Genomic DNA, 22,725 nt, shown 5'->3' with positions numbered 1-22,725 from the left:
GCGTCTCTATAACAGCAAAGTCCTCATGTCTGATCTCAAACTAGGAAGTCTGATGAAATGTTATCGTTTTAAACAAGACCGGAACATAAAAAAACAAGTAAAGATGATGTAGACTGCATTTCTGGTTCTTACTTCCTATTCCAACTTCACCCCAATATCCCTGTTCTCCAGTGCAGCTACACTGAACAATCATGGATCTAAATCTGGAGAGGTAAAGATCTCTATGAGCCTCTATGCAGCGTTGAGGTTTTAGTGAGGGTTTTGACTCTCACTATGTTCACTGGAAAAACTGTTTCTTCAAAAGAGCACCCCAATGACTTCCCTGTGTCGCTCAAGAGACGCTCAACAGCATTAATGGATAATTCTGGTTTATTTCAACTGTGGGCCAAACCGGGACTATACTCGCTTCCTGTAGATTCAACTGAACCAAACAAGTACTACCAAGTCTAAAATCCATACCTGAACCACCCTTGGGCGGTATCACAGTATACCAGGGTATTTAGTAATCCTGAAGGTATGTTTTTCATTCCTGTCATAAATACAGGAGCTCCTCTTTTTATTAAACTCATTGTATGTATTGCATAGCATGCACCACCAGAACTCAGTCTGTCTCTACTGGTGGAACAGGCAGCTAAGCTCAAAGACACTGTGGCACCTAGTGGTGGTGAGAGAACCAGCAACAGTAGAAAGAGACTGTTTGGGTAATAACAGCATGTTTTTAACATCAAACATGGCAAATTAAGAATTAATTTGGACCAAATCGGAGATGGTGGTTGTTCGAACAGTGGACTTATTAAATAGATAACTAGCAAGATAAACCGAGACAGCTTGGGTGAGTTTTATTTTGTTTCTGTCAGTTTGAATATAGTGTTTTATGATTTTTTTAAAAATGTTTTTTAAGAGTTAACAGGGCAATTAAGCCTTTTCAGTCTTCTGTGACCGAGAGAACGTTGAATTCAAAAGGCGTACAGTTGTATTTCTTTGTTTAACATGGAAAATTGCTGTGAGAATATTACATTCTCTTTTCAGGAAGGTATGAAATATTACATACCGCCCAAACGCTAACACAGAAAAGGCAGCTAACATCCAACTCAGAGCAGTTGAACAGACCCACCCCACTGACGCAAAAAGGGCTAGACTCATTAAATCCTTAAATATAAGTTGGGTAACGTTAGCCGTGTGGTGCTAAAAGTTATACCTGTCATTGTGTGTGTGACTCTGTCACACAGGTAACTGTAGTCTCATGATAAAAACAGAGCGAGAAAAGGAGGGATGAGTGAATCAACACGCTGCGCACAATTCTACAATGAAATCAGATAACAATAAATATGTTAAAATAAGTTTTTACCCGTTTTATATGGTTAAAATTGCAGTGATTGGACAAAATTGCAAGGTCATGCAGAATTCATAAGGATTTGCCATATCTGCATTAAATGTTGTGATTGCAACATTGTGAAATCCTGGAAGGACTGACTCAGTTCTGAAAACACGTAGCTGCTGTAGTACAAATGAATATGTACAACTACTACAAGAATAGCAATTTATAGTTAACCAGGAATTGTGTTGATGGTCACAATTGGGTAATAATTGGCTTATGAAATTTGCTGTTCCTCCGGACTTCTTTTTGATGTCAATTTGTGCCCAAATCTGTGCAATAACCTTGTATTCTTACTGGCCTCCAAAATTACGAAAAATAAGACCTAAGTTGCAAGAACCAGAATTATCGTTGGAAAGAGGAGGCAGGCTGAGAGGAAAATGAGTACACCAAAAAGGTACATTCTGATGCTTCATCCTAAACTGACGAGGTCTATCAGTGTGAGAGGATCTCTGGAGAAACTGTCCTTCAGTGATAAACCAGGATCAGTTTGGCAGCAAAGGCCAAAGATAACAGATGCCATCCTCGAACAGGACGATCTTAGTTCATTCCCAGCAACATGGACCCCCACCTATCCAATCTGAGTCAGCAAAGAACTGCTGCTGATTAGCTGAAATATGTCACGTGAATGCATTGACATATCAAGGGTCCACACACCACAGAAAATGGCTACCGATTTCCCACCTCTCAATGGCAACAAAGTCTACATGGCTGTTAGCGCTGTCGGTCCAAACTGGACCTGACCTGAACTGTAACTTGGCAAAAAAAAAAAAAAAACAACCCTCGACTGCTTCACCAGTGGAAGGTGATGTGACAACAGAAGAGAAAAGAGTGGGGAGGAAGGGATCAAGAGAGGCAAAGGGAGCTGGGGGAGGAAGTAAGGGTGCACACCGGTGTGGGGAGACCATAGAAGGAGGGATCGGTAAAGGGAAAGAGGAAAAGGAGGAAGAGAAGAACACCCATCAGGTAGGAGGAGAGGACGGTGAAACGGTGAGGGTGCTCCATCGCTGTGCTGATAGCAGGAAAACCCATGTAGTTACAGAAGGAGTGGCAGAGCACCGGACCCATCAGGTGACCTGAAACACACATTCACACCAGAGCAGAGTTGATTTACGTTTTTTCTGTTCTTCTGGCTCTTCGAGTGATGGTTTTAAATTGTATTTCACCCTTTAAAATCTGGGGCGACATCACTTTCCTTGTGCAGCTTTCAGACACCTTTTACAAATATTTAAACGTTTGAACCATGAGCAAACTGATGTGAAAAAAAACCAATGAGTAAAATGTGACTAAATGTTTCACAAATTGCAAGAAATTAGATTTAAAATTGTTTGGTTTTTTTTTAACCAAGGAGAAAATGTCTAGGGGATAAAGAAAAGGAAATCATGCAAAAAACAACATTCAATATTATCTAAATTACATATTAAAAATGATGTTACAAATTTTTTAGAATTTTCTGATTTTTAAAATTAACACATTTCTGTGTTTTATTTTACTTTCTTTATCATGTTTATCATTTTAAACTAATTTTCAGGTAACGTTCATGTAGTTTTTCCAGATTCCTTGCTAATTCCGTTCATTTCTTTCAGCTAACACCTCCAAGTTCTAGTCATCTACAGCGTCTTTTTTAAAGAAAATAGTCAGGTGAACATGTTTCAGTGAGTTTAAACTGATGTAACTCAATGGAAAACATTTAGTACCATTTTTACTCATTGCCTTTTTTCCCCATGTTTTTTTAAAGAAATCAACCCAATTTGTTCTAAGTGAGCAAACTCTTCAAGAAAACTTGATTAGAAAGGCTTTTTTTCTTTTAAGACAACAGAGGAGCCATTGTTTATCATTTCTGTTAATTTCTAATAGTCTACGGTACCTGTCAGGAGTTCAGTTCTCGTATGGAGCTCCTAAGTGGCATTGACTACAAGACCCATAAGCCATCAGGAGAATCCCTGGCTATGTAACCAATCACTTGGCTCTTTAACCTGAGAATCTAGGAAGTGAACACAAGTCCTCGTTGCCTATTATGGCAATCAAAGGGTCAAATGCATAGCCACCATTGTGATACTGAGCCATCAGCAATATTAACATAATATTAACAAAACAAGAAATTATGTGGAGAATTATAAACGTTTCAAACAATGCGACAGCGTTCACATGTATGGATGTAATAAGCATTGGTCATTATGACACATTCAGGAAAATCCAAAAGTAGCTGTCACAGCGATAAATACAACTTGTATTGCATCAGTAATAAGCATTATAACAACATCATTAACCCTTAGGGCCCGGCTTTAATATTACACACACTCACAACACAAAATGCGCTTCTCAAAATCAAGCTCTAAAAAATATTAAATATTAATAATATTTTCTACTTTCATCAGCTTAAGTTTTAACCAACATCAGTCCTATTCATGAATATCAAATACTCATTAATTTAATAATTAATTAATTATTTTCAATATGATACATTTAAAGGAGATTTTTTAAATAATTATCACAGGCTATGATGTGTCGATGATGTCAAGTTTTTGTTTTGATGCCACTATGTTTATAGATGTAACACAAAAATTAATTATTTTCAATATACTACATGGGGGAGACCTGCATTGTGCAAGTTATGTTTGTTTACTAAAAAGTGAATGTGTTTTTTGAGGTGACGAGATGAGGAAACTAAAATCTGTTGAAGATTTGAATGTTGCACTGCAGAATGAAGCACACAAACACTGAATGGGGGGAGGCAGTGGAGGTAGTAACAGAGCTGAGTCTCATTAAGCTCCAGTCAGGAGCTACTGAGTCAAGTGCGACACCTGGTGGTGAAGCTTGATTCACTGGTCTGGTCTGATGTTTCAAACCACTTTTTTAGAACAAGCCCAACATTGTACTCGAGATAACCACTATACCGTGGGAGGAGATTGGAATGATGGATTCATCCGAACCATTCCATACATATCGTGCATGACTTTTTCTGTGTCTGCACAAACTGTCTATACCGTGAGCCTAAGGCCACATTTAGAAGAGAACAGCCCTACTAAAAATGGAGAAGTCTTTCCTTTGGATTTTAAAAAAAATCTGTGTTCATATGATAACATTGTAAAAACAATGCTTGTGTACAGATAGGCAAAAACAACCGAAAACTCTGTATGCATGGCAGGCTATTAGTTGGCGGTGTAACTTCGTAATGGCACACCATAGAAGAACACCAGGTGCATGCACGAAGTTTACACGGTGACAGAAGGGGTTGTATTTTGAGTTTTCAGGCCCACAAAACGCCGTTGTCGTGTTAACAAAAGGTCAAACTGCAACAAAGCTTTTACATTTCATGCAAGAACAGTTGCCGTGTAAACAGTTCCTAATTAATGTAGAATTAGTTCAATACAGACTGGTTGTAACCATAGAGTTGGTCTACTGGACACCATTTTTATTTAAGGCATTTACTACTGAATGCAGAGCACATATGACTGTCTGCTTACTAAAGTACCATCATGAGTATTATACGATTAAGAGTTTATAGAGAAAGTCATTTGACCTATACTCAAGGGTTGCTACAATACCTTTTGTCCCAAAATAGTGTACATGTTGTTGAAGAAGAAGATTTTCTTCCCTCATGAGAACAAATTCTTAGGTATTTCATCAGTTTAGGAAACATCTCATTTTTTTGGTATTGATTGATATCCGCGTCCAGAAACAACTAGCAGGCCAAGATGCTGTGCTCAATGCTGTAGATGGTGACGCTTATAAATATAACTTTTTTCATATTTGCTGAAACTACTGCTATATCCTGACAAATTAGACAAATAACCTGTGAAAAGACCATACTCCTCTGCCTGCTCATAGTGATTTAAATGACATTAACAAAAATTCATCACGTGATCAATAACAAGCGAAAGAGTCTCCAACTCAGCTGTCAATCATGTCAATCACTGCACATGAGCTGCAGTTAAACTGTCAAACTCTGCAGCTCTGATCAATCTGAATCCAGATTCTGTTCCTCCATTGCCTGTTTCTCTACTCAAATATTCTCTATTTTAGTACACTGTTTAACTGTAAAATGAGAAACTTTGTGACCATGTTGGATACCGTCAAGCCAAATGAAGCTCCACCCAGCAGCCGTAGCAAACTTCCTCACTTTAGCGTCAAAAGGTACGCTGTAAACGAAAGGCTGCTTACCTGTTCTGATGAAGATGAAGGCAGTGTAGGCCCCGAAAACTGCTGTGTAGGAGAACTGGAACACTGTTTAAACCAGAGAAACACGGTTCATCATCAGCTTCTTTCTGCCAGAGTGTCCCCAGCTGACAGTGTCACAATGAATGTACTGATGACTTGAACACGAGTTCTCACCTGCAGAGAGGAAAATCCCCAACAGCGTCCCCTGTCTGAACCTCAGCAGCTCGATCACATGGTGGAAGTGAGCTGGAGGAGAAACAAGAACACTGAAGAAATGCAGAAAATATAACCACCCGCGCACCAAATGTTAGGATTTACATCCATCTTTCCTTCTATGTTTTGTTTATTTGCTTCTGACTTGTGATGTTGTGTTTCTTCATTAGACTTCCCTTTGTTTAGTTGATTTCACAGTTATTTTGGGTGGAGTTAGGACAATGCTTTAAGTATTTAAGGTAGGCACAATAACGCCAAGATTCAGCCTAATTCAGCCCTTAATTTTTAATAGGGGGCGGCACGGTGGCATCGTGGTTAGCAATGTTGCCTCACAGCAAGAGAGTCCCTGGTTCGAAACCCGATTGGAACGGGGTTCAGTCCATGGGCGCCCTCCCACAGTCGAAAGACATGCAGCTCAGGTTGATTGGTGACTCTAAATTGCCCTTAGGTGTGACTGTGAGCGTGTATGGTTATCTGTCTATATGTGTCGGCCCTGCGATAGTCTGGGGACCTGTCCAGGGTGAACCCCGCCTTCTGCCCGATGACAGCTTGGAATGGCTCCAGCCCCCCCGCGATCCTTACAAGGACAAGCGGTTACAGAAAATGACTGACTGACTGAATCATTTTAATACATAAAAACAATTTTATAACTGTATGGTTAATTTTTTGTTATTGTATATAAATGGGCAAAAAATATCAATTTTAAAAAAAAAGGGTTTTTTTGTGAATAACATGGAAACATACTGCTCATTTATGTACACCCCTGTGCCCTTTAGTTTTTTTGCCTGTCGTAGTAAATTAATCTTATACTTTCTGTTAGTAAGCTGAACAACAATGGTTGGTTTGGCATTTTTATCCTTACGTGGAAGGCTGTGGCAGGCTGAGATGTTCTCACTATCCAGATCAATGTTCTTACTGCTCAAAAATTTAACAACTTGTGTCTCTAGTGTGAGCAGTTCTTCAGGTGGTGCATCCTCACCTTATTTAATTTAATTAAGTGATTTTTTGTGAATAAAATGAAAACATACAGCACAAAACCAGACCAGGAGGCTTGGAATGGAGGGAAAAAATACATCTTAAGATCTAAAACTATACAGCATACACATTAAAAATGGTCGATAAAAATAAAAAAATAAAAAAGTAATCAAATTGAAAAAAAACAAACAACTGGTACGGCCTTTAATTTTGTTATAGAAAATAGACGCATCATGATCACTGTATAATAACTCATAGATTTTTATAGTGGATACCTGGATATAAAGTGTGACAGTGTGGCAAAACTCACCAACTCCAAAGAAGAGGGGGCAGGTGAAGATGGCAGTGAGTGGACCAGCACAGGGAACCAGCATGGGCAACATGCAGGCCCTGAACACCAGCTCCTCTGTGAGGGGAGCCACCACCTGATTCCTCAGCCAGCGCATGTCGCTGAAACACAACGTCCAAAACCAGGGGTCTGCAGGAGCACAGAGAGCAGGAGGTCAGCTCCTCTGTTTCACCTCCATTACACTTCACTGACATCGTTTACACCGTCACAATGATTTTTCAGCAACATTTAGACAAAGGACATGACTGCTGTTGTGTGAGTTGAGGATCCAAAACAACAATAACCTTTCAAAGTTAGCATGCATCAAAAGCATCACGCTGTGCAGATATTTTTTTTGTCTCCATTGTTTATTCAGGGAAAATTTACTGGACATTAAGCTCTTTAACGGGAATAACTTGGATTCACATTCGGTAGGCTGAAGGATAAATAACATTTAACATCAAACAAATCAGCATTAGTGTAAAAAAAAAATGCATAACAACACAATAGAAGAACAGAAGAAAAAGATTTGGTCCATATTAGGAATGGCCCTAAAATCTGTGACATCAGAATAAAATCCAGCATATAGGCTGTCTCACCCAAAGCCACCCGCATCCCATCCATGAAGCTCCAGGGACAGTCCATAGCCAGCTGCATGAGGGGGCCCAGAAACAGGACCTGCAGCACAGAACCATACACACACACACACACACACACACACACACACATTCATATATTCATAATATTGTAAATCGCAGCAGTGTTCCACAGTTGCAAAATGTGACTAAATATTCACAGTCTGGAGCTCTGCAAAAGCCCTGTTGTGTGTGTGTGTGTGTGTGTGTGTGTGTGTGTGTGTGTGTGTGTGTGTGTGTGTGTCTGTGTGTGTCTGTGTCTGTGTGTGTCTGTGTCTGTGTGTGTCTGTGTCTGTGTGTGTGTGTCTGTGTGTGTATCTGTGTGTGTGTGAGGCAGAAAGCTGCAGGAGAGAGCCAAAAAACTGAAAATCTAGTGGCTAATACAAAAACAGCATGACAATTTATACTCGATGTTGATAATATAGTCATTTTATATATTGCACATGGAACAAACTGCAGTGCTTTAAGTATATTCAATATATCAGTAAGCGCTACCCATAACTACTGCAGAGACATTTGTGAATGCTGATTATACATTTTCCCTTGCATTAAAAAAAGCAGATATTAGCTAGTGTTAGTGGGTTTTTAGTGCAGTGGGAATGAGGTAAAGAGCAGCTAACATGAGTGGATGAGTGAATAAATACCCACTGAGTAGAGCTGCATTTGAAGATCCACTCAAATGAAAAGCCACTTTTAAACCTTGTTAAAATGTCCATGTGGTGTTCTTTTTATGTGCTACAAGTCTTATCATGAGTAAAATAAGCAGTCAGCACTGTCACTGAGCAGTCTTATGTTTTGCGAAACTTGGCATCGGTAAAAGTAAATCATATAAAGTACCTTAATTGCCTCTATAACCTGTGTGTCACAGCTGCTGCTGCTGACTGTGTGAGAAGTGGAACTAATCAGCCAAACTAGCTTTACTTACTTCCTTTTCAGAACACCTGTGTGCAGCTGTCTGTCTCATTTCACACACTATCTGTGCTCACAGAGTGAAAGACTTGTGCACTTTAATAAGGAGAGTATCTTACCATGGTGAGCATCAGAGGAAGGATGACGGCTGGAATGAGACCTTCAAACCGGATCCCCATGAGAGCCAGTAACGATGGGCCAGTCTGACACACACACACACACACACACACACACACACACACACACACACAGTGTCAAAAGCCAGCCTGATAACAATAGCTGATGTGTCTGACAGCAACGCAACACAACAGCACTGTCAATTTAACTAGAGATAGCAATTTCGACACAGAAGATCGAACTTTTTTCGAAAAGTTTCGTCACTTCTGGCTTTGGCACGTAGCTCAAGATGGGTTTCGAAATGTCACATGGTGCTAAAAAATGCTAAATGCTTTGGTGCTAAATCCGGGCAGATTAAGCTTCCCTGAATGAATGAAACCATTAAAACGTTCTACAAACTAATTGTAGCATAGCATACGACTGACGTCATTAGGTAACATAGCTAATATTGATATGAAACAGTCACCATATCCTACAAGAACTAAATCAATAGCAGTTTGATTTGATTTGCATGACACCTATTGAGGTAGGTTTTTGGGGTGGGGAAAAGGGAGCTTGCACAAAAACAATGATAAATGTAGAGCGAACAGGTTTTGAAACACTTCAAAGTTTCGAATTTGCCATCTCGTAGATTTTGGCAAGCTGGTGTATTACTGTGAAATCTTAGAATTTTCAGCATAGCACTTACAAGAAGTCTAAAACATACAAAAAAGTGTTACATTCATACTGTTCTGTGCAAAAAATGCTCCATTGAACCCCATTCAAACTGACATTTTTCATCCCACGGCCACCAAAACATAAAAACATGCATTGTATTATTTCTGGGTGTCATTCCGGGCTTTTGCCTCGGATATTTGTCATTTTGACTATTTTCCACACGATGACATCACTTTTACTATATTTGGCATATGGAGAAAATACATGCTATTACCACTTGGTGCACTGTCACAATCAATGTTGCTGCTGATCATTGATATATCCCAGACTGTCATCATCACCGTCATCAAAAAAAAACAACAACTACTTTGCATGTAGTTTACTGAAAAAAAATCATCATTTTTAAAGTTTTTTCATTTAAAAAATAAACTCAATGAAAGTTGAAAGTCATGTTAATGTATATTTTTTGTAGCCTGATTTTGAAAAGGACATTTTATGTGCAGAGCGGTATGAGTGTATTTGACAGTGCACAAAAAAAATGTATAAAAGTCGATGTTGCTGCTCATCATTGATATATCCTATACTGTGATAATAACAAAAACAAAGAATCTTTGAAAAGTACATTTTGTGCGCAGAGCCATACGAGTGTGTGTAAGATTAAAGTGGGCCCGAAAGGTTAATAAACGGAACCCTCAGGTGTTGTGGTCAGTGTAGTTTGAGACGTGGACTCACCCTGACCCCTGTGAACTCCCTCCACGCCCACACAAAGAGAGGCGACAGGCCCGACACGATGAGCACACTCGTAAAGCGTCTCTTTATCACAGCTGGATGATCCCTGAGAAAATGATCACATCGTCACCACCAGCACAGAGCAGCGCAGACATAACTCAAGCTGCCACGGCTGTCAGAGCAGCAAACTAACAGCAAACAAATATACGACTGCCGTCAATGTAGAATCTTACAGCAAATCCCATTCAGAAATCCATCATTTTAAGGCTTTTGTTGGCCTCTCGCTTATTATTTAGAGCATTCGCAGTCATTTTTGCATAGCTATGTCCCATCCACCCAATAGTTCAATTTAGACTATTTCTTGGCAAGGACCCGTGACTTCCTGGAGTCTCTACTGGTTGCCCGGCAACTGCTTCCAACCAAGAATAGTCTGCCATACAACCTTCTGTAACAATGGTTGTTGTCCAACTGGAGGGTCGCGGTTCAAATGTGGGTCCTGGGTCCATTCTGATTGGACAGCAAGTGACTCACGACCATACCAAGTTTGTGGAAAAAATGGCTGGCTGGGATGTTTTTGTTTGTTTGTTTGTTTAGGTTTTTTTTCTTTACCATTTTAAAGGATGAAAAAACTGAAAAAAAGCACATTTTTTTAAAGAAAACCTGCCTCCCATCCCAGAACTGCACACAAGATATAAGAAAGTAAAAAATAAAAAAATATACAACTATAGTCATATAATGGGTCAAATCAAAGTATCTAAGAAATCTTTGTTGAAAGTTTTACAAATGTCCAGTGTTTTCTTACTTTGCCATCTTTCAGTTTGTGTAATGTTTGGATATAATAATAATAATGTCCTAATTCTATTTTAAATTATTGTGTTTTTGGTTCCTTTTGAATGTAATGTTTCCCATACAAAACAAACACATGCAACATAAATTTCCCCCAGCCATCAACTTCGTTTTCATTCAGAATAATTTTACGCACAGACATTCACACAATAAAAGGGAAAAACTTTCAGATTCATTATTAAAAAAAAAAGACAATTTTCATCCACATTTCTACACTTAGCAATTATCAGATGAATTAAATGTATGGTTTTAAAGGACACTTGTTTGATTTTCTTGGTGACAGTGCTTGTTATTAAAATATCAAACGGACTTTTCTTTGATATTATCATATTTGGAGTTCCAAAATGTTTTGGCCAGAGGAGTTTTGGTTCCTTAGCAAAGTTGAAAGATGAAAATGAGTAAATTTTTTGTGTGTTAAGCAAATTCCAATGACTATAAGATCAACTTTAAACTGCAAAGTCACCTCAGACCTACCACTTCCCAACAATAACAAATGTAACCAATGAAAACTATGTCTTTTGTAATAATGAAATCAAAAGTATATGTCACTTACTCTGTGACTGCTTTTTCTTAAAATTATTTTGGATAGAAGTGGAACATTTCTTTAAAATATTGACTGGTTCAGGGGTTCAATTAAAGAAAAAAGATATAATATTTAGTATGATAAAAATGTAGTTGATAGTCAGGAAGAATTTATCTGGAATCTATTTGTTTTGTATGGGAAATATTACATTCAGAACTATAAATGGACTAAAAGCAAAACAAAAGAATTGAAAATAGGAATAAGACATTATATCCAAACGTTACACAGACTGAAAGATAGAAAAGCTGAGTAAACACTGGACATTTGTAAAACTTTAAATACTTTTGTCTGATACCTTGATTTGATACTGCTTAAGTATATATGTATATAGTTTATCCTGCATGGTTTTTGTCTTTGTTTTGTCTTTTTTCGTTTGTCTTATGACTTGTTTGCAGTATTGCTTCTTGTGAAACAGGGGCAATCTCAGGTGTGGAAGGCATGTTTTCTTTTAAGAAATTTGGTGATTTTTTTTCTTTTTAATTTTTTCTGCAGTTTTTTCCTTACTTAAATGTTTAGGTTTTTTTTTTAATAAAATATAAAAACCCTTGGCAATTTTTTTTTTTTAGTGATTTTACATATCTTGGGTGATTTTTAAAGAGAACATGCCTCCCAAACCGCAGGCCATGTCTTGTGTGCAGTGCTTCATAACTTTTCAGTTCCTTGGTTGAATTTCTAAATATGCCTGAGCCATGTAAGAACACACTGAAGGAAAAAAAAGAATAAAAGTCTGAAAGAAAACAAACAGCTATGATTAGGGGCCCCATTTTGAACCCAGGTCCCCCTAATAGGTTAGTACGGCCATGGTAGTGCCAAGCAGAGATACATGCTTCATTACAGACCACATAGAGGCACTATAGTCACTTTCACATACAGTCTCAGGACCACGTGCTCAGTAAGAGCATGTTTATCAGGTGTGATTCTGTGACATATGTCATGTTTGTGAGTTTGGTGTTAAAGCACTGAGTGTCCTGGGCAGGTAAACCGTGTCTGAATGAGCACAGGGTAACAGAACCGCGCATTAAAGAGCGGGTAAACCATACCGAGCTTGAAGAGTATGCATGTGTGTCCCGGCTCACCTGGGCAGGTCGCTCCTCCACACGTACAAACTGCCGACGTAAGAGCAGGCCAGCAGCAGACAGGACAGCACGGACACCCAGCATAAACCGTCCGGAGGTACGAAGCCGCCATTGCTGTGTTTCATCTCCTCTGTCAGAAGCTTCGCTGATAAATCCTCCTCCTCCGCCATGACGACTGCCGGGTCACACTGAAGCTCACTACTGCTCGACACCGGGACGGTGGCTGGACCATCTAACAAAGTAAAACACCCGCCGACATGAGGACTGAAGTGGTCAATACTCTCCTTTCACAACATGAGCTAACAGTGCTAGCAGGAGTGCTAGCTTCTGTGGCGCGCTATAACAGCGTCATCATATTCTTCTTCTTCGCTGTTTTACGGCAGCTGTCAGTTATTAATATTTGCTTTAGCGCCCTCTTGTGGACTTAATGTTTGTCGTGTCATGTCCTTTGTTAGGTTAACTCCACGAGCTTTGTTCTCCCCCAATAAACACACAACCATTGTCTGGTCTGCCATGTACCTTCAGTGCTTTGCTGAAATCTCCTACATGGACAAGAAGCTTATTAGTTATACATTATTCACTAAAAGGGCTCGTTTGAGGCTGAATGTGTCCCTACGTTATTTTATCAATCCTGTCATCTTGTGATGATACTATAACCTGTGTTAGTGAAACTAACTGAAAATGAAAAAAACAAACTAAATCCAGAGTGGGTTTACCAATGGCTGAATAACTGAACACGCCTATCCAGCACAGGCTCAGGGGCCCAACGTGTCATGACCCCCCACCCCGGTCTTCACCTGCAAGATATCACTCAAATTAACACACACTGACCACGAGGACACTCAAAATTATCATGAAAGGACACAAACGCAGACAAATAGATGCAAAGTGAGTGCAACGACACAAAACTACCACAAAAGCAACCACATAGTGACACAAAATAATTACAAAAACTGGCAAAACAACCAAAAAGGGACACAAATTGATTATAAAAACTCGCAAAACACCGACAAAGAGACACAAAGTGACTACAAAACTAGCAAAACAACCATAGGACACAAAATGACTACAAAAGCGGGCAAAAGAACCAATAAGATACACAAAATATCTATAAAAACGGGCAAAATAACCAATGAGGGAAATACATTGATTACAAAAACTGTCAAAACAACCACAATTTAACATACACAACATATCAACATGCTCATATTCTACACTCACATAATGATCCATTGCACGAGCTGGCTGACTGAGCTGCTGTGTAAACATAAACAGACTCGTATCACTAAGGATAGAGGATAGATAGACCATTTAAAAGAACAGAAACAGCTATGGAGCAGGCTTTAGGAAAGAGTGGGATCACTTTTTATAATCCCTGTTTCAAAATATTGAACATTCAAATACAAAGCATACTAATTGTTCCTATGATAATTTTAAATGTTATCCAATATTAAGTAAGCCTCTGTGAAATTTTTTTGCTAATGATCGTAGAAATAATATTAATTGCACATAATATCCGTTTGTACAAAACTATTGTCACCAGATGGCGCCAAAGTAATAAATGTTTGAATCCTTTCCATGTTTTCTGGTATTCTGGTTTTTAATGGACAGTTATAATTGGACAGACTGACAGACCCTGCCACCCCAAGAGCCATGCCAACAAAATACCCAACACTGATAAAGTTATATAGCCTGTCCAGCCCAAAGCAGGTGAAGAACTGACACCAACTACAACCTCACAGACCTGAAGTGGTTCCGATTAATGACTTATAACTGATAGGTCTCTGCAGGCCCATGTAGAATCTACGTTTGCAGAATTTCTAAAACATCTCCGTCGATTTTAGATTTAGTTATGGTTTACATTTGGAAAAATAAAAGTTTATAAATTAATGTTATCTATCACATTACAAGCAAAACAAAAAAAAAAAAAACAACCTAAAAACAAATGAAAAAAATCCTCATTTTGGATCACAGCTGGAAACTGTGAAAAAAAATCTGCAGATTTTGTATCAGTTATATTTTAAGCATTACTAAATCATTTATTAATGCTTAGGGCATGTTTAATGCACCTTTCACTCTTCATCTGTTGTTAATTTTGGCTGTTTTCATGCATATGACATAAACTTTAATTGTGTATTTTTGTTTAATCTTGGAATTTCCAGCTCAGCTCTTACAAAGAATCTAAAATACACTGTGGAAACTAAATTGTCACCTTCAGACTAAGGTAAAAAAAAAAAGATCCATTGAAACCTATTCAAACTGACATTTTTGAACCTACAGCCATCAAAGCACATAACATGCATTGTATTATTTCTGGGTGTCATTCTGGTCTTTTGACTTGGATTTTGTCATTTTGACTATTTTTCACCTGGTGACATCATTTTCAAACCATATTTGGCATATGGAGGAAATACGTGCTATTTCCACTCAGCGCAGTGACACAATCAATGCTGCTGCTAATCACTGACATATCCCAGGCTGTGATAATAAAAAAAGAAACAAACAAAAAACAACAACTTTGCATTTAGTATATTTATAATAAATCATTTTTTGTGTGTGTTTTTTCTTCTAAAATCATAGTGGCATCATGACAAAAACATGGCATTTAAAGGGTTAAAAAAAAAAAAGAAATATTTGATATTTAGCTTTAGAAAAACCATATTACACCATAACCTTATCATAAAGGGTGTCTTATTAGAAAGTGCTCTCTTTGATTTTTTTTTCCTAATCAAAGAAAAGATATCCCATCTCACCTCCAAAGGGGGCTCATGGTCACCCTGATATGATTTCTGATTTATGGTTTAACCCTTTTAAACCTGAGCGAATTGGCTTGATTTCTTTAAAAACATGTCAAGAGGGCAATAAGGAATCTAAGAAGAAATTACCTAGAAAATAGCAAAAAGAAGTATGAGAAAATTACCTGAAAATTAGATTTTTTTTGAAGAAGAAGAAGATAACAAATACTGAACACCTGAGACAGCAGAGAAATGACCTGAGGGAAAAAAAGCTGTAATTATTTTGTTTTTATTACTCTACATAAATGATAATGATGAATTTAGTTCTCTGGAAATGTTTCTCTAGCTTTAAAAAAATGTTTTCTAAATCTACTTATTTCTTGCAATTTGCAGGACATTTAGTGCATTTCAATGTTTTAATAAGAAAACGACCAATGCATCTGAATGCAGCACAAGAAAAGTGATGTCGAAGGCTTAAGTGCGTTACCCCAAGATTTTCAGTGTCTCCATCTGCCCCCCCCCCTGTGAGCAAGAAGCTCTAAGTGATGCACATTTAGGCACACTGCATGAGTTCTTGAAGGCATCACATTTAGAAAACGCGAATTTACGAGGATCACGTGAAGTCAACACAATATTCGTGTGACAAGATTTTTTTTTTTCGTTTCTCGAGCCCGAGAGAGATAGAGAGATAGAGAGAGAGAGAGGAAGCGAGAGAGAGGAAGAGAGAGAGAGAGAGAGACGTAGGCGTGACATCGGGGCTGTCTGCTGTTATATCCGGCAGCGATGAACGTGTCTCAGTCTCCGGTGTAACGTGAACGGGAGGAGAGGCGATGCTACCGCTCCTGATGCCCTGCGCTTCTTCTTCTCCCTCATCTTCGCTGCTATCCTCCGTCTTCAAGCCGTACGGGGACTGACACCCAGACACACACACACACACATATACACACCCATCCACCCAGAGGAGGAATTACGCACGGATCCGAGCCGGTCCCGGACCTCCATTGGCAAACATCAGCGGGTACGGGCCTGTTTATCTTAATTCTCCCCATCACCTGTCTTTCTTCCAGCAGCAGCAGAGCAGATGGCACGAGACGCCAGCTGGCCTCTTGTTACAGCTCTGCTAGGGACATGATGGAGGCTAAAGTCACCTTTTTTTTTTAATTTGTGGGATTGTTGACACCTTTATTCCAGTGAATCTTTATGAGGTAAATAGATTGGTAAGTGATGCTAAACTGTTGGAAGTGATGCAAAACAGGATTTTGTTCTTTTCATTATTTACCTCACTGCTGCTGCTGTGTGTGTGTGTATAATAGGGAAATGTGTGTCTGTGCGTAAGGAGGGTGTGTGTGCGTGCTGATGTCTTCCCTACATGTAGTGTGTGTTGTCTGTGCGGTGGAATCCCCTGTGTACAAGCCCAGCCTGCATTAAAAATGACACAATGGCTTGTTTATGTAGGCAAAATTAGATTTTTAATTGTGGATAAAGGAGAATAAATAGATTTTTTGTGGATTTTGCTTCTCCCTTCATCTATTAATGGCTAAATTCGATCAGGTTACTACATCTTAAAAACAGAGAGCAGACGACCATCCACACAGCATGGCCCTGGGAAAATGTCTGTTTATGTCGGCAAAATCTGATATTTATTGGTAAAAAAGGAGAAGAAATACCAGTTTTTATCATGGATGCAGGTTTCTCCTTTCCCCATTTCTGTCAACATCCAAATCCGAAGAGGTTACTACATCATAACGTCTTAAACAGAAAGTAGAGGACCATTCACACAAGCATGGCCCTGGGAAAACGCAATCCGCTGCAATCCGCACAGACAGAGCAGGAATAATAAGAGGAGATAGAGGCCATGTTTGAATCATCCTGGAGCAGAAATGAAGCATTTCTGGCGCATTAACAGTTTCATGCAATATTTCCCTGCTTCTAGATGCTTCCAGGATGCTTTTAGGAGAAAGGGATTTTAGTGGGATGGTCAGCCTCAAAATGGCTCACAACACTAAAAAGTAGTAGCTGTGATGATATTAACGATCCAACAATAATGTAGTTTGCTGAGTGATGAGTCATATTTGTAAGTGTGCTTGGAAATGACAGTTTTAGGCATACAGGCCTAAACATAGATGCTTGGCGATGTTGTGATTGGAGTCGGGCTGATGCTGGCTGCAGATATGTGAGGCCGAAATATGTAAAGGCAATTCGTACAGTTAGTGTCGTCCACCTCTGCAGTAATGGGCATGATGCAGGTTATTAATTCATATTTAATCTGGAGATGATCTGTGGATGCATGTTTGTAGGCGGGTTTCCATTAACCTCTAAAACAGAGCAAACTGAAATTACAAATATGAAATATGGAAACACGTAAATTTTGAGAAACAAAACACCAATTTATCGTAAAAAGTTTTTATGCTTGCATAAGGTGGTATTTCAATCGATTCAAAGGGCAATATTTCACAGAACTAAAAAGGGAAACACTTTTTTGGCTTTTCTAGGTCACATGATGCTATGGCTATGTGCTTGTCAGTAAGACGCGGCTCCCTCATGATGCAGTAGGAGCTACAAAAGGTGTTATTGCATCACATAACTTCAAAAAGTTGAGCGGATCATTCGGAAGTTTTGAATCCACAGTTCCTCTGTGAAGTCATGAACTATCACCTCCCAGAAATCCCTCATACGTATAAGGGGCTCACCTTTCCATTATCGCTCACATTCCATGCCTATGAGGCCTTGGATTGGAAACAATGGCGGCTAGTGTGGTGGCTGCAATAGAAAAAAAGCTGTGAATGTTTTGACCATCCTTCGCCATGCTTCCTGGGATCTTATCGCCAGAGAGAAGTCACATAATGTCACTAAGTGGAAATGACGTCATGTCGCAATTGTGTTTTGTTGACATTTCAAAAATATTAAGTTTTGTACAAATCTGTAATGGAAATGTGCTTCACAAGACAGCTTTAAATCTTAAGTTTTTATACAATTACAATTATTCAGAATCGACAGAATATAACCAGAAATTTAGCACTGAAGTTGTCACATGTATACATACGTGATCCTTAAATAACCGTCTCAGACAAAAACACAGTCCTCCTCTTACAAATATAAAGTTGTATAAATTTTTTTATAAAACCTACTTAAAATTATTGTTGGTACATGTAGGAGTTTTGTTGCAACAGTCTTACTTAGTACCAGTATGACTAGGACTGAGACATCTAAAAAAAAACAAATAACTATAGTACCAACACCAATCCCTATACCAATAGAGTACTTCATCTGATACCCATAATATGAATGGAGTTGCATGTAGTACATCCATTCTTTTAAACATTTGTGTGGCATCTAAGCTTGCAGAAATGCCAACGCCGTTAATATATTGTGCTCGGCTTCACCCCATCACAGACTGTATTGGTTGTACTTGCTGCTGCAGGAGTTTGAGCGTCGGGCCTGCCACACTAAAAGCATGACATGGCTAACATTATTTAATGGTTATTAACGATAGAGTTTAGCTGTTTCGGTGTCTGTCTGTGTTTGTTGGGATTATTTAAGGGCTTGGTGTTGGTTGTTAGCTGCTGCTGCTGTGTTAGTTACTGCTAACCGACAGACTTTGACATTGAACTGACCATCAGATGGAAGGAGAGGGGCTCCGGGGATGGCAGCAATAGAATGTTTGCTGATCAAGTGGAGAGTCTGAGTCTACTACTTGCTACTGGATTATTTTCGCCAATACCTTAAAAGCAATCAAGTACCGATATCGACACCCATTGTGGGTAGAATTTGGCAGTGGCATATAACGCAGTCACTTTCACTAGCCACTTTGGCAGGTCGCATACACTGTATGTAGAATGATGCACGTTACATGGAACTAAAGTTCACAAGTGCAAGTTTTACCAGAAAACTTTCAACCGTAAGCCGTTAGCAAAAGGTGCTGAGGTTAGCACGACAAGTGGATCAGAGTGCCTGAAAGTTACATTAGCAAGCGCAAAAAAAAATTTGAGAGCTGTAACACCCCCAGTTTCCCAGTCAGCTACAACAGCATCAGAGAAAAAGTTGTGTATAAGCGGAGGACAGTGTATAAGCGGAGGACAGTGTATCAGCATTGCTCCGCCATTGCAGGATTTAAAACATATCCAACATAACACTTATTTGACGGAATCACCCAGCTGTTCCGATCACCAGGATGAGGGGGAAAAAAGCCATATCCCTGCTTTCAAGACGCCTTTTGATGCAAGAAGCATAACAGGATAAAACACTTACTGAAGCAATTGGTATTTAGCAAGTACTTTGGCAAGTAGCACATAGCCAAGGTGGAACTAACTGTAACATTTCTCCTAATGCATTTTTTTTATTATTGTAGTTTTTGTGTATGAAGAGTTGTAAATCTAGTTAATCAAGTAAACTGTAGCACACAATCAAATGAAACATTATTTCCCAATTGGGGCGGCCTCTAGCTCAGTGAGTGGAGCATTTGCCCCATATAAGCTGAGTCCTTAGCAGCGGCCTGGGTTCGATTCTGGCTTGTGGCCCTTTGCTGCATGTCATCTCCATTCTCTCTCCCCCTTTCCTGTCACTCTGTAACTGCACTATATTAAAGGCACGAAAAGCCAAAAACAAAAATCTTTAAATAAAGCAATATTTCCCAACAACAAAGTTGTGGCTCATAAAAAATGCCGAGTGACTAGTAACATTTGAAAACCACTGGCCATAGTGGCTGGTGAGCAAAAAAGTAAATGTCAAGCCCTGAATACTGCAGGAGTTGCTGACTTGAAACCTTTCTCCTTCTGTCACTGTTACTAAATGTTTTAACATAAAACTGCAGATATTATATTATGGTCTTGAGTCTAAGATACACGTGGAAGGCATTTCCCTCCAAACAAAAGATTTGCAACCCTGATTTCCAGTGTTTCACTATGTTTTACATCCATAGTTTGTTAGCTAGCAGTTAATGAATCCAGTGTTTTTTTGGAGTATATCCTCCACCAGCTGTCAAAAAGTGGAACCATCTGTGAGAATACACATCACGCCACTTGAAAAAGGAACATGCTCTCGAAAAATTTCTCCAAGGGGTACCTTTAATAATCCAACAGCCACTTAAATTAGACTTACTGTTTCCGAAGACTGACAGCATGGCCAGCACTTTTAGCAGTGTAATTAGTGATGGTACTAGAAACAGGGATAATAGTAGCAGTTGAATTACTATGCAGTTTGTAGGTGCAGTAACATGCTATCTGTAGTTGTAGCACTAGCTGTTGTAGTAGCAGAAGTTGCAGTAGTTATAAGGCCTAAAGCATTAACTAGGTGTCAACAGATCATTGTCCTGGCCGATTATCGGGGCCAGTGTTTGGTATTTTTGCCGATTATCTGTATATTAAGTAAAATTAGTTAATTAAAAAGTGCAAAGAAAGTGTCAGCATGGGAGGAACTTTCACTTTTTAAAACTTCAGGGGACTATTTTTATTCATTCATTTTTAATCTAAAGTTTTACCTCATAAAAAAAAGTTTAGAAAAAACAGAAACCAGCCTTGATGCCAAAACGTGTCAAATGAAGTAACCTAGGAAGTAACTTCCTGAAGAATGCTGCAAACTGAAATGTGTCATAGTAATACTTTTTCATCATGTTCTTCCTTTAGAACCTGTCAATGTAATAAAGGCATTTGACTTTTTTTTTTCCCTAAAGACAAGTGCTTTGTTTCCTTTTTGTTTTTTGTAGATTTGTTCATGCCCTTCACCAAAGAGCACCGTCTTTGTTGTACTATTACTAGTTTTAAGAAGCTCTCCTGTTTTTTGGCTTTTTATTTAAAAAGAAAAAGTTGCTGAGAACTTACTGTATATGATGTTGAAAGTTTCAGTTTTGATTAAACAAAGTTTTGTGTTATATTCCAAATTATAAATATTGACAGAAAGATTTTCATTTTTATTTTAAAGCATATCGGTTCCAAACATTGGTTATCGGTCACATTAACTACAAATAATCGGTATCGGCCCTGAAAAGCCAATATTGGTCGATCCCTGGCATGAACATCAGTAATTGTATAGTGGAGGCATTAGTAGTCAGATAGTAACAGTAACATCTGTGCTGTTTGATAAGTAGATAGCTGGTAGCAGTATTATTATTATTATAAGTGGTAAGTAAGTAAGTGGTAGTTTTGCTAGTAGTCCACTTAACACCATTAGCCTCAGTGATAGTAATGGTTATGGTAGCGCTTGCAGTACTAGTAGCATTAGTGCTAATTAATCAAATGAAGTAGTAGAAGTAGTTGTAGTATTAGTAGTAGTAGTAGTAGTAGGAGCAGCAGTAGCAGTATTAGTGAAAGCATCAATAATAGCTACTGTTTCAGTGGTATTAGTAAAACAACTGGCCTAGTAGATGACGAACTCTTTAAGGACTCAGTATACTTCAAATGAACTAAAAAGAAGTAGAAAAAGTATATATATAACTGTTTAGCTCTTTTAAAATCATACAGCTGTTTCTAGAAAGATCTTGCAACAACAAAAAAAGAGATGTGATGCAGATAGAGAAGTCTGAGCTATTATTAAGTCTATGACCACTATAAAGAACTGGTTAAAGATATTTGAGACAAATATAAAATAACTAACAGCCCAGCATTGAAAGAATTTAATTCCCAAACTATAATAATTACATTCTGGTCATATCAAATGATGCATTATACAGTCTACAAAACTGTAGCTTCCAACTTTGTGTGCATGTGTGTGTGTTTGTGTGTGGCAGCAAGATGAGGTAACACAGAAGCGGCCCACCTGTCAGGCGCTTACGAAGCCCTAGGTGTCAAACTGAGAGGAGGTGAGCCTACAGTAACCAGAAGGGGAGATTTAAAATAACCCAAAATAGTTTGAGCTGCTGATAAACCTGTGAAGTGGTTCTTTGAGCCGTATAGTTTAAACTGGTTTCAATGTGAAGTCAGTTTTCCTTTAAGATTTTCTGAAGGGAAAAAGAGTTTGTCAAGGGTAAAAATTAGGGATTGTCTAAGGGTTAAGATTGTCAACCCCGTAATTGGATTAAGATGTGAATGAGGATATGATACTCTTGCTGACTGTATACTGGCTTTCAACTAGGATCTAATATGCTACATCATCATCTTGAACACCATATCCATCTGGTAAAGTTGAAATCACTGTTTGTTTACAATAACTTCCATATCACACACATTAAATGAAACGGTTTTTGAGCAAACGCTGCCTCAATCAGTTAGCTTTTAGCCACCTATAAGCCCCCAAAGCCACCAGACTCATTGACAAAAACGGTAATTTTACTTTGCAGAACATTTTTTTGCTTTTGGTCAACCACTGCCTAAATTGGTTATTGTGTAAGGTCAAGTGGAAAAATATTCCAAATATAGCGTACATTTTGACTGATATATGTGTAGATGGCTAAAA

The 22,725-nt window shown here is 38.6% G+C and overlaps 2 protein-coding genes across 3 annotated transcripts in view; one reads left to right on the top strand and one right to left on the bottom strand.

The window, feature by feature from the left end:
* Window positions 1-558: 558 nt before the first annotated feature.
* Window positions 559-13,075, bottom strand: rce1a (Ras converting CAAX endopeptidase 1a). The gene is made up of 8 exons (XM_042512207.1): window positions 12,605-13,075; window positions 10,103-10,205; window positions 8,716-8,799; window positions 7,652-7,730; window positions 7,035-7,202; window positions 5,711-5,782; window positions 5,540-5,602; window positions 559-2,451 (listed from the first exon to the last, which is right to left on the bottom strand). Exons 1-8 carry the CDS (start codon window positions 12,772-12,774, stop codon window positions 2,222-2,224), a joined length of 969 nt encoding a protein of 322 aa, XP_042368141.1. The 5' UTR covers window positions 12,775-13,075; the 3' UTR covers window positions 559-2,221.
* A 3,001-nt stretch (window positions 13,076-16,076) lies between these two features.
* Window positions 16,077-22,725, top strand: part of peli3 (pellino E3 ubiquitin protein ligase family member 3) — a 37,172-nt gene continuing 30,523 nt past the window's right edge. For both annotated transcript variants that reach the window (XM_042512481.1, XM_042512480.1), the window contains exon 1: window positions 16,077-16,357. The gene's annotated coding sequence lies outside the window, so the exon portion shown is untranslated. The remainder of the gene's footprint in view (window positions 16,358-22,725) is intronic.

This window comes from Plectropomus leopardus, chromosome 23 (assembly GCF_008729295.1).
Source record: "Plectropomus leopardus isolate mb chromosome 23, YSFRI_Pleo_2.0, whole genome shotgun sequence".
Lineage (NCBI taxonomy): Eukaryota > Metazoa > Chordata > Actinopteri > Perciformes > Serranidae > Plectropomus > Plectropomus leopardus.
Note: the sequence above shows the minus strand (reverse complement) of the source record. Positions and strands in the feature narration are given on the sequence as shown.

Excerpts from the sequence above, each read along its gene's own strand:
- rce1a (XM_042512207.1), bottom strand. The coding sequence starts at position 12,774 with ATGGCGGAGGAGGAGGATTTATCAGCGAAGCTTCTGACAGAGGAGATG. Across the intron at positions 7,203-7,651 it reads TGGGATGCGGGTGGCTTTGG|ACCCCTGGTTTTGGACGTTG; the intron begins GTGAGACAGCCT and ends GTGCTCCTGCAG. Across the intron at positions 5,783-7,034 it reads CCCCCTCTTCTTTGGAGTTG|CTCACTTCCACCATGTGATC; the intron begins GTGAGTTTTGCC and ends TTTCTCCTCCAG.